The sequence below is a fragment of the Gossypium hirsutum genome, chromosome A09, assembly GCF_007990345.1.
Source record: "Gossypium hirsutum isolate 1008001.06 chromosome A09, Gossypium_hirsutum_v2.1, whole genome shotgun sequence".
NCBI lineage: Eukaryota > Viridiplantae > Streptophyta > Magnoliopsida > Malvales > Malvaceae > Gossypium > Gossypium hirsutum.
Window position 1 is genome coordinate 12,818,463 of NC_053432.1, and position 12,500 is coordinate 12,830,962.

The 12,500-nt window shown below is 49.7% G+C and overlaps 1 protein-coding gene across 1 annotated transcript in view; it reads left to right on the forward strand.

The window, feature by feature from the left end:
• LOC107959736 (uncharacterized) overlaps nt 1-7,862 on the forward strand; it is a 7,914-nt gene extending 52 nt beyond the window's left edge. The window contains exons 1-4 of the mRNA XM_041076120.1: nt 1-96; nt 3,458-3,708; nt 3,760-6,072; nt 6,171-7,862. The exon at nt 1-96 is cut by the window's left edge and continues 52 nt beyond it. Of these exons, the coding sequence (XP_040932054.1) occupies nt 1-96; nt 3,458-3,708; nt 3,760-6,072; nt 6,171-7,862 (4,352 nt within the window). The remainder of the gene's footprint in view (nt 97-3,457; nt 3,709-3,759; nt 6,073-6,170) is intronic.
• The last annotated feature ends 4,638 nt before the right edge of the window (nt 7,863-12,500 follow it).

Here is a 12,500-nt window from a genome sequence, read left to right on the forward strand (position 1 = left end):
GCACAACTAGGCCACCTAGGACGTCAGTGGTGCAAGAGCCTCGAGCAGCATCGGCACCTTGGTGCCTTGGATTTGCAGGAGCCTCGGACACCATCGGTAACCTAGGCCCTTGGTCGTGCGGGAGCCTCGGGCACCATCGGAAACCTAGGCCCTTGGTCGTGCGGGAGCCTCGGGCACCATCGGCAACCTTGGCCCTTGGTCGTGCGAGAGCCTCGGGCACCATCGGCAACCTAGGCCCCTGGTCGTGCGGAAGCCTCAGACACCATCGGAACCTAGGCCCCTGGACGTACGGGAGCTCGGACACCATCGGCAACCTAGGCCCCTGGTCGTGCGGGAGCCTCGGGACCATCGGCAACCTAGGCCCCTGGTCGTGCGGGAGCCTCGGGCACCATCGGCAACCTAGGTCCCTGGTCGTGCGGGAGCCTCGGGCACCTTCGGCACCCTAGGCCCCTGGTCGTGCGAGAGCTTCGGGCACCATCAGCACCTAGGCCCTTGGTCATTCGAGAGCCTCGGGACCATCCGCACCTAGGCCCTTGGTCGTGCGGGAGCCTCGGGCACCATCGGCACCCTAGGCCCCTGGTCGTGCGAGAGCCTCGGGCACCATCGGCACCTAGGCCATTGGTCGTGCGAGAGCCTCGGGACCATCGGCACCTAGGCCTTTGGTCGTGCGGGAGCCTCGGGCACCATCGGCACCTTGGTGCTTGGATGTGCGGGAGCCTGGGACACCATCGGTAACCTAGGACGTCGATGGTGCCGAAGTATCCGCACATTGCTGCTTGGACGTGCTGGAGCGTTGGACGCACAACTAGGCCACCTAGGACGTCAGTGGTGCAAGAGCCTCGAGCAGTATCGGCACCTTGGTGCCTTGGATATGCAGGAGCCTCGGACACGATCGGCAACCTAGGCCCTTGGTCGTGCGGGAGCCTCGGGCACCATCGGAAACCTAGGCCCTTGGTCGTGCGGGAGCCTCGGGCACCATCGGTAACCTAGGCCCTTGGTCGTGCGAGAGCCTCGGGCACCATCGGCAACCTAGGCCCCTGGTCGTGCGGGAGCCTCAGACACTATCGGAACCTAGGCCCCTGGTCGTACGGGAGCTCGGACACCATCGGCAACCTAGGCCCCTGGTCGTGCGGGAGCCTCGGGACCATCGGCAACCTCGGACCCTGGTCGTGCGGGAGCCTCGGGCACCATCGGCAACCTATTCCCCTGGTCGTGCGGGAGCCTCGGGCACCATCGGCAACCTATTCCCCTCGTCGTGCGGGAGCCTCGGGCACCATCGGCACCCTAGGCCCCTGGTCGTGCGAGAGCCTCGGGCACAATCGGCACCTAGGCCCTTGGTCGTTCGAGAGCCTCGGGACCATCGGCACCTAGGCCCTTGGTCGTGCGGGAGCCTCGGGCACCATCGGCACCCTAGGCCCCTGGTCGTGGGAGAGCCTCGGGCACCATCGGCACCTAGGCCATTGGTCGTGCGAGAGCCTCGGGACCATCGGCACCTAGGCCTTTGGTCGTGCGGGAGCCTCGGGCACCATCGGTACCTTGGTGCTTGGATGTACGGGAGCCTGGGACACCATTGGTAACCTAGGACGTCGATGGTGCCGGAGCATCCGCACATTGCTGCTTGGACGTGCTGGAGCGTTGGACGCACAACTAGGCCACCTAGGACGTCAGTGGTGCAAGAGCCTCGAGCAGCATCGGCACCTTGGTGCCTTGGATATGCAGGAGCCTCGGACACCATCGGCAACCTAGGCCCTTGGTCGTGCAGGAGCCTCGGGCACCATCGGAAACCTAGGCCCTTGGTCGTGCGGGAGCCTCGGGCACCATCGGCAACCTAGGCCCTTGGTCGTACGAGAGCCTCGGGCACCATCGGCAACCTAGGCCCCTGGTCGTGCGGAAGCCTCAGACACCATCGGAACCTAGGCCCCTGGTCGTACGGGAGCTCGGACACCATCGGCAACCTAGGCCCCTGGTCGTGCGGGAGCCTCAGAACCATCGGCAACCTAGGCCCCTGGTCGTGCGGGAGCCTCGGGCACCATCAGCACCCTAGGCCCCTGGTCGTGCGAGAGCCTTGGGCACCATCGGCACCTAGGCCCTTGGTCGTTCGAGAGCCTCGGACCATTGGCACCTAGGCCCTTGATCGTGCGGGAGCCTCGGGCACCATCGGCACCCTAGGCCCCTGGTCGTGCGAGAGCCTCGGGCACCATCGGCACCTAGGCCCTTGGTCGTGCGAGAGCCTCGGGACCATCGGCACCTAGGCCTTTGGTAGTGCGGGAGCCTCGGGCACCATCGGCACCTTGGTGCTTGGATGTGCGGGAGCCTGGGACACCATCGGTAACCTAGGCCCTTGGTCGTGCAGGAGCCTCGGGCACCATCGGCACCTTGGTGCTTGGATGTGCGGGAGCCTCGGACACCATCGGTAACCTAGGCCCTTGGTCGTGCCGGAGCCTCGGGCACCATCAGTAACCTAGGCCCTTGGTCGTGCGGGAGCCTCGGGCACCATCGGCACCTTGGTGCCTCGGATGTGCGGGAGCCTCGAGCAGCATTGGCACGTTGGTGCTTGGATGTGCGGGAGCCTCGGACACCATAGGCAACCTAGGACGTTGGATGTGCGGGTGCCTCGAGTAGCAGGGGCACCCTGGTGCCTCGGATGTGCGGGCTAAAGAAAAGTGTCCCCGTTTCAGACATACGAATGTGGCCTGGTAGCACTCATTATCAATTGTCATTTATCCCCAAGCAAACCAAACAAATGTACTCTAAGATGAAGAATTGGGCGTTTCTTTTTCTTGCTCTTGTGTTCGTGTGTGTCTGCCTTGGCGTTCAATGGCAGTAGTGGTGGGTTGAAGGTCTTTGGTGTTGCGTAGCGGTGTTTTTTGGCTGTTTCTGTTTCTCTTTTCTGGCGTTTGTGATTCGTGGTCTATTGTGGGGGTTTCGTCAATGTCCTGTTGATAAAGAGAGGGTTCTTGATAGGCATGATTGTTGATCAGCTTGATTTTGATTGTGCGGCACGGAGTTTCTGAATTGTTGCGACAGGTTCTGCGTTTGGCTTTGGTCGGATTGGACGTGTCTTGCAGACTTTTGCGTTGATTTTGGTGTTTTCTATTCGTTTTATTTTGTTTCTTGTGTTCTCGTGGTCCTTGCATGCAAAAAAGATTTGGCTACGTGGGTTTTTGCATGGTCATTCGGGTTTTCGCGATAAAAATTTTGTGTGGGACCGCGCTGGCCAGATTTTATCCCTATTGACTTTCTACGTCCCATCATCGTCGCTCTTGCATGTTTAAGGGTTTTTTTATTTCTTTTATTTCTTGCATTTATGCATGTCGTTCTTGTATGATTGGTCCTGAACGTTCTTGACCCTGCTTTGCTGACTGTTCCACCATCGTCGTCGGAAGGGATTTAGTGCCCTTTTGGGTTTTCGTTTCGTTGGTTTTCTGGGTTTTGTGGGGTTTTGTTTTTCTGGGAGTTGTGGGGGGTCTTTTGTTGGCTTGCCCTGTTCTTGAAACCTGGGGTGGGGTTCGGCTGTCGGACGTTGGGCGGTGTTTCTTATGGGGGGTTTTCTCGTGTATTGTGGTTTGCCTCTGGGTGCAGTTTCCTTCCTCCTCTCGTAGTTCTTGTTTTCGTGCATCTTGTGGGTTGAGTTGCTGCGTCCTCTTCGGTGGCGGGGATCGGGTTTTCCCTCAAGTCTTGTCAAGGTCTTTGAGTCGGTCGGCTAAGGTGTTTTTGGAGGTGGTGCCCTTGTAATCCTTGGTTTCCTCCCTTCTCAAGGTGTCGGTTTGCTGGGATACAGCTTTCTCAATGAAATTCTTGTGTTGGAATTGCCGTGGTCTGGGGAATTCTGCTAAAATAAGGGAGCTAAAGCAACTTATCGCTGTCAACAACCCTGATGTTATATTCCTTAGCGAAACCAAAATGTCTGCCAATGATTTTCGTAGGGTTCAGAATAACTGTAGGCTGCAGAATGGTTTAGCTGTTAATTCAGAGGGTTGGAGTGGTGGGCTTGCTTTGATGTGGAGGGACGGGATGAATGTGTCTATACAAAACTTCTCCAAACATCATATAGACTCCAAGGTTAGACTGGATGACAACAAAACCATTCGGGTTACGGGATTCTATGGGCATGCGAATCCAAATTTTAGAAGAAGCTCTTGGGATATTTTGCGAAGGGTTGGGGAATCGGTGAGGGAGGAGTGGGTGGTAGGAGGTGATTTCAATGCTATACTAAATGATGCTAAGAAAGAAGGAAGTCGCAGGGGAGTCAGGGTCCAAATGAACGAGTTCAAAGAAGTCATGGATGAGATGGCTTTGGTGGATATTAAGCCTGACAGTGGATGGTTTACATGGGTAAACAACAGAAATGAGGGGAGCCTGATAAAGGAAAGACTTGATAGATTCCTCACCTCGGTGGAAGTGGTGGAAAATTTCCCGTTTATAGCTACTAAAGTGGTTCGACAAACCCAGTCCGATCATGACGCTATTATTTTAGATTTATGGGGTAGGAAACTGAAAGACTACCCGAAAGACAAGAGATTGTGCTTCAAGTTTGATGTCTGTTGGGCTGGGGATGAGGAAGCTAAAAATGTTATTGAAAGAGCCTGGAATAGAGAGGATACAGAATACGGGGAAAAGTTGGAAAGGGTGCGTTCGGCTCTAGGTCCCTGGCAATGTCAGAAATTTGGGAAAATGAAGAGTGAAATGCGGAAATTGGAAAAACAGATTGAGTCGATCATTGATTCCGCCAGCAGAGTGGATAGTGGGAAAAAGCTAAAGGAAGCTCGCAGAAGGCTTGACTTTCTCTATGCTAGGGAAGAAAGCTACTGGGCTCAAAGGTCTAGGTCGAGATGGCTTAGGGAGGGAGATCGAAATACTAGGTATTTCCATGCTAAAGCTACTGGTCGCCTGAAAAAGAACAATATTGAGAGGATCAAAGATGTGGAAGGAAATTGGGTGACAAATAGTAAAGACATTTGTAAGGTGGCTAAAGATTATTTTGTGAGTCTGTTCCGGGCTAACGGCCAAAATGTTGAAATCCAAGAGATGGGATACATGAAGGAGTGCGTGACGAGGGAAACAAATGAATGGCTCAATATGACCTATACAGAGGAAGAAGTTCTTCTAGCTATCAAGCAAATGAACCCAAACAAAGCCCCTGGTATTGATGGGCTATCGGGAAATTTTTTCAAGCACCACTGGGAGATAGTGGGAAAGGATACCATTCGGACTTGCTTAGACGTTCTTAACGGGGAAAAGGATATTTCTAGTCTTAATGATACTATGATCATATTAATCCCTAAGATTAGAGATCCCTGTGAGATTACTAACTATCGCCCTATAAGTTTGTGTAGGTTTGTATACAAGATCATCTCAAAGGTGTATGCAAATCGGCTAAAAATTGTCCTACCTAGCTGCATCAGCCAAAATCAAAGCGCTTTTGTGCCGGGCAGGATGATACACGACAATATCCTAATAGCGTATGAGCTCCTCCATTACCTTCATAGCTCTAAAAATGGGCCCAATAAAGGATTTGTGGTCAAGCTCGACATGAACAAAGCATATGACCGCGTTGAGTGGAATTTCATTGAAACAATTATGAAGAAAATGGGATTCGATGCAAAGTGGACTGCTAAAATCATAGAATGTGTCCGCTCGGTTAAATATATGGTTAAATGCAATAATGTTTTATCTGATTCTTTCATCCCTGAGAGGGGTCTCCGCCAAGGGGATCCCCTATCTCCATATTTGTTTTTATTTTGTATGGAAGCTTTGTCGAGAATGCTTATTCATGCTCAGGAGAATAACTCTTTAAGGGGCATTCGGGCAAGTAGGGATGGTCCTAGAATAAATCATCTATTCTTTGCTGATGACGCACTTTTGTTTGTCAGGAATAAAAAGGGTGATGTGGAGAGTCTTGTTAATATGCTCAATACCTTCTCCAATATTTCAGGCCAAGAGATTAATCTTGAAAAGTCAATGGTACTTTTTAGCCCAAACACATCACGTGATCAGAGAGCTTTCTTTAGTGGCCTCCTTGGCATGACGGTGGTGGAGAATCTAAACAATTACCTTGGCCTCCCTATTCCTGTAGGTAAGAAGAAATCTGCGGCTTTCAAGGAGATTACTAATAGGATGTCTTGCAGGATAAATAGTTGGACAAAAGGTTGCTCTCCTTTGGCGGAAAGGAAGTCTTCATCAAAGCGGTGCTCCAATCTATTCCCACGTATGCTATGTCGGTTTTCTTGGCACCCAAAGGCATTACTGATGACATCCAGGCAAAGCTGAGCAGAGCTTGGTGGGCGGGAAAGGAGAAAGGAAGATACTGGACTATGATCCCGTGGAAGACCTTATGTAAACCGAAGGCTATGGGAGGTCTTGGAATTCGTGATGTTCGACTTTTCAACATGGCTCTCTTAGGGCGTCAAGTGTGGAGACTAATAAACAACACTGATTCCCTCTGTTTCAAAGTCCTGTCTTCAAAATATTTTCCTGACGGTAATATTTTTAAAGCTAAAAAGGTTGACAAAGCATCCTTCACCTGGTCAAGCATTGCGAAAGCTGCGGAAATGCTAAAAGAAGGCTTTGGTTGGCAGGTCGGAAATGGTGAAAAGATAAATATTTGGGCCGACAACTGGGGTATGGAAGGTCTAAATGGGGACGTCATTAAAAGCTACACCTTAAACCAAAATGAAAAAAGGGTGAAAGATCTGTGGCTTGGGGACAGCAGATGCTGGGACGCCAACAGAGTCGAGCAAGTTTACGGACGGGACTGGGGCGACAAGATATGTAACATTCCCATTGGAGATGTTGGACAAGCTGATAGAATGATATGGTTTCATAACCCTCATGGATTTTTTACCTCAAAGTCTGCCTATTCCTGGTTACTGTTGAAGGAAATAGGATATGGCCCTCATAGGTTTTTTTGGAAAGCCATTTGGAAGCTAGACACCTTACCGAAGATTCGTGTCTTTACGTGGAGAGTGGGCCATGAAATACTTCCGACAAACTGTAAGATCGCCAGCATCAGACAAGGATTCTACAAGGGATGCCCAAGATGTGGAGCTGAAACCGAAACGCTGTTACATGCGTTAAAAGACTGCCCGACCTCAAGAGCTGTTCTTTCGATAGGCGGATGGACCAGGAGCTTTATCTCTAAGAATTACGATCGGTGCATTGACTGGTTGGAAGAACTGATGCGGGTCCTGGATAAGAGAGCTATGGCCGACCTGATGACAATTCTTTGGAACTGCTGGAATAACAGAAATAATTTTATTTTCAGGGGAAAAGAAGAGAAGGCTAAACAGATATGGGAAAGAGCCAGTAACCTACACAGGGAATTTCGAATTTGTAACCTGCTGAAAGAACCATTATTATCGCAGAATATAGAGGAGAAAAAGTGGAAAAAACCCCCAAAGAATTTTCTCAAAGTTAACTTTGATGCTACTGTAGGTGAAAATAGATGCGGGTATGGGACGATTATACGAGATGAAGAAGGCTTTGTATTAGGAGGGGGTGGGGGTTTCAAAGAAGGCAGGATGTCGGTGGAAGAAGCAGAGTGTATGGCGTTCGAAGAAAGTATAAAAGTTGCTTGTAATTTGAATTTAAAAGATCAAGTCATCTTTGAGACAGATCACGTGGGGCTGGTCAACAAGTTTAATAAATTAGCCCATGACGTCACCACAATAGGCGCACGAATAAAGGATTGCACAGCAGCTTTCAGTTTTTTCAAATCGGCCAATTTAATTTGGACCGAACGGTCTTGTAACACTGTAGCTCATTTAATTTGTAAAAAAATGTGTAGTGAGGCTAAACATTGTTTGTTCGAAATGGATTATCCGCCGGAAATCCACAATGCTGTAATTTGTGATGTTTCTTAATAAGATTGTGATGACCCTTGGGGTCGTTTTGTTTCAAAAAAAAAAAAGAATGTTGCCTGGTAACAGATTGACGAAGTTTTTTTAACTCTTTAAGGGGTAGAGATCCGCTGCCCCCCGACGTGGCCCCCCCTCGAACCCGAGGTGGGGTGCGTCTGCAGCCCCCACGGGGGTCGGATAGTCCCGCAATGACTCACCAACGGTGGTGGGTTGATCGCCGGCGCTAGTGGCCGGGGTGATGATTTTTCGGCCGGTCAAGCCCGTGCCCATAGAAATGTAGCCAACGACTCCATGACCAAGTTCCCTATATCGGGCAAAGATCTCCTGGGGTGGCTTATGCATTGCTATGGGCTCGAGCTTGGCTTGCCCATTCTCCCCCGTCATGTTAGGGACGCCTTGTGCCTCCCAAGTCGGTGACCCATCGGCGCCTTGGCCTTGCCAAGCCCTTGCCTGCATTCGAAGCTGCCCGTGACCCCAGTACCAAGTCCCTTTGACGGCAACGGCACACTGGGGGGCGTAAGTTGAGTTTGTAGGCTCGGTCTTGGCTCGACCAAGTCCCAGTGGGATTTTGTCCCTTGTAGTTCTCGTGCCAAGCGTTTGTGGTGTGCCCTCGTTTCATTGTTCCTTCCGCTCCCCTATCAATACATTGGTTGGGTGGGTTGTTGGCCGGTGTGCGTGGGTGCTACTACTAGTACGCAATGGGCATATGAGTGGTGTTTTGGTTGTGTGTATTGGCAGGCTCTATGCTACCCACATTGAACTGTCGAGCCACACTCCTCTTCATTGAATCCCCTTGTTCTAATTGAACCCAAGGGGTGCGATCGGGATCCTGTGTTGCGTACCTAAGCCAGATGGAATTATGGATGTGTTGCCGTCCTTTTTCCATCTCGTGCCCTTTGGACTGCGTGGTGGACCACAATCGTGCCCTGTGTCCCGAGTGTGCCCCCTTAAATCGGTGTGGCCTCATCGATGCACTGGTGCTCGTTCGTGCTTTCGGATGCGAAAAATATTTTTGAGAGTAGGGTTTAGGCCCTTGTCTCTCGATGCCTATGCATTTTGTCTCTTGACACGGACGATGCTCGTGCTCTGTTATGGCCTCTTCGTTGCTCATGCGGCATGTTGAGAGCCATGCAGTGTCGACGTCGCGGAGGAATGCTACCTGGTTGATCCTGCCAGTAGTCATATGCTTGTCTCAAAGATTAAGCCATGCATGTGTAAGTGTCACGGACTTAGGATTTTTGCCTCACAATCCGTGCGGCCTTAGGCAGTTTCTTGCTTCAAAAACGCCTAAGTCAGCCTAAATCCCACGATTTGAGGATTCAATAGAATTCCCCTTGGAAAACCAACACAAACGAAAGCAACTCAAAGATCAAACAAAGGCGAACGAAGAACGAAATAAGAACAAGCCACGAAATATCAAGAACACAAGAGAGAATAATGTTTGAGTGAATACTCTCAAGAACTCTTATTATTCCTCAAAACTCAAGTGATTTACATTGAGGGGAGAGGCCTCTATTTATAGTAGAGCCTCCCCAAATCCCACGGTACAGATCAAGTACATGAATGGCTAATATCGAATGGTATCTACAAATCAAATCTCTAAGATTTACAAAATCATATCTCCTAAGATTACATATCAAATCTACGATTGTATATCTTCGAAGATTATGTTTCCATATGTGACGAGCTTGTAGATGGGCCTTCAATCTCTTCAAGCAATGGGTCAGTCCGATCGGGCCAAATGACCTCCTTCCCACTTAATGGATCACACGAATGTGTCATGGTTGCGGGCTCCCATGCGCAACCCATGACATTCTCCCCCACCGAATCTAGTGACGTCCTCGTTGCATCCTTCGCATGGTAACGATCTATCTTGTCTTGAAATTGCCACAAGGCTTCAGCAGGTTCCCAACTTGTCTCACTATCAGGGAATCCCTTCCATCGGACTAGGTATTCATGCCGCGGTCAATAGTACTTTCGTCTGATCACACGATCCCCCTCTATGTTCTCCACTTCTCTATCATAGGCGGTTTTTGCCCCCATCGGTGCTCGTTTGGACTTGTTTCTGTTTGGGTCTTCTCCATCTTTATGGAATGGCTTAAGCATACTCACATGAAACACTGGATGGAGTTTGAGTTTTTCAGGCAACTCAAGCTTGTAGGCCACCTTGCCTACCTTCTTCAAAACTCGGAACGGCCCCTCATAACGTCGAACAAGCCCTTTATGCAACCCATTGTGTCGCAAAATCTGGTGCAGTTTAGCAAGGACGGAGTCACCAACCTGATATTGCACATCTCTTCGATTCTGATCCGCCCATTTCTTATTGCGCTTACTTGCCTTGTGAAGACAAGCTCTAGCCAAGTCGTTTTGCTCTTGCCAATCTCTCGCAAATCGATAGGCTGCTGGATTCGGTCCCCCATAACGAGTCGCAACAGCATTGGGTGTAAGTGGCTGTTGTCCTGTCACTATCTCGAACGGACTCTGGTTTGTCGCCCTATTTCTTTACAAATTGTAAGAAAACTGAGCCACATCCAGCAACTTTGGCCAGTCCCTTTGTGTGGCATTCACATAGTGCCGTAGATATATCTCCAACAACGCGTTCACTCGTTCAGTTTGCCCATCAGTTTGTGGATGCATGCTGGTTGAAAAGTTCAAGTTTGAGCCCATTAACTTGAACAACTCCGTCCAAAATCGTCCCGTGAATCGCCCATCTCGATCGCTGATGATAGATTGTGGCACTCCCCAATACTTCACCACATGTCTAAGAAACAAGCGAGCAGCATCCTCAACAGGACACTCCTTGGTTGTGGGGATAAAAGTTGCATACTTCGAAAACCTGTCCACCACAACAAAAATGCTTGCAAATCTATCAGATTTAGGCAAACCTACAATAAAGTCCATGGATAAACTCTCCCATGGGCGCTCCGGAATAGGTAAAGGCTGTAGCAACCCAGCAGGAGCCTTCAACTCGATTTTATCTTGTTGGCACACCAAACAAGTTTTCACATAAGTCTCCACATCTTCACTCATGTGAGGCCAATAAAATCGATCCTCCAAGAGAGCCAAAGTGCTGTGCATGCCTGGATGTCCAGCCCATCTTGAATCATGACATTCCTTCATGACTTCCTTTCGTAAGTTCCCATGTTGGGGCACATATAGACGTCCTTGAGTGTATAGTAATTCTCCCTCGAGCCAAAATCGCCTCGTTTTTCCCTCTTTAGCAAGCTCAATCAAATTTTTGGCCGTGGAATCGTGGGACAACCCTTCTTGAATGCGCTCCAATAAGGGACTATTGGGTTGGCTTATCGTTGCAAATTCCATCTTTCGGCTAAGAGCATCAGCTACAATGTTGGCACTCCCCGGCTTGTACTCCATGCTAAAATCAAACTCTGCTAGGAAAACCTGCCAACGAGCCTGTTTGGGGGACAACTTTTTCTGGGTTAGGAAATAACTATTTGTAACATTATCAGTGAATACCACGAACCTGGAACCCACCAAATAGTGCCTCCATGTGCGCAAACAATGCACCACAGCAGTCATCTCTTTTTCTTGGACCGTGTATCTCCGTTCTGTCTCATTCAGCTTTCGACTCTCGAAAGCAATTGGATGCCCTTCTTGCATCAATACTCCCCCAATTGCATAGTCTGAAGCATCCGTGCATACCTCATACGCCTTTGTAAAATCTGGTAAAGCAAGTACAGGTTCACTCACCATTGCTTGCTTTACTTGGTCAAAAGCTTTCTCACACCGAGAGTCCCAATCCCATACTTTGCCCTTTTTCAACAAGTCCGTCAAGGGTGTAGTGATCTTGGAGTAGCCTTCAATGAAACATCGATAGTAGTTTGCTAAGCCAAGAAAGGACCGCAATTCCGTTACCTTGGTTGGTGGCTCCCAATCAGAAATTGCTCGGACTTTGCTTGCATCCATTCGGATCATGCCACCTCCTACAATATGGCCAAGAAAAGGCACCTCTCGTTGGGCAAATGAGCATTTTTCCTCTTTGACATACAGCTCATTTTCCCGTAGGACTTGGAACACCTCCCTCAGATGTCTAACGTGCTCCTCAAGCGTCTTACTATACACCACAATGTCGTCAAGATAAACAACCACAAAGCGATCTAAGAAAGGTTGTAATACCTTATTCATTAGGGTGCAAAATGTTGCCGGAGCATTTGTCAACCCGAACGGCATCACCAAGAATTCAAAAGACCCATACCGAGTCACACAGGCTATTTTGGGCTCATCCCCTTCGGCTACTCTCACTTGGTAGTACCCCGATCGCAAATCCAACTTAGTAAATCATCTCGCGCTACCAAGTTGATCGAACAAATCTGCAATGAGAGGAATGGGATACCTGTTCTTCACAGTGATCTTGTTTAAGGCCCTATAGTCAATGCACAATCTTAAGGACCCATCATGCTTCCTTTGGAATAACACCGGCGCTCCAAATGGGGCTTTGGAAGGTTTAATGAACCCGGCATCTAGAAGTTCCCTTAACTGCTTCCTCAATTCCTCCAACTCAGGTGGAGACATTCGATATGGTACCCTTAATGGTGGCTCAGTATTAGGCAACAACTCAATCTTATGATCCACCTCCCTCTTTGGTGGCAATGTCTTGGGCAACTCTGTGGGCATTACATC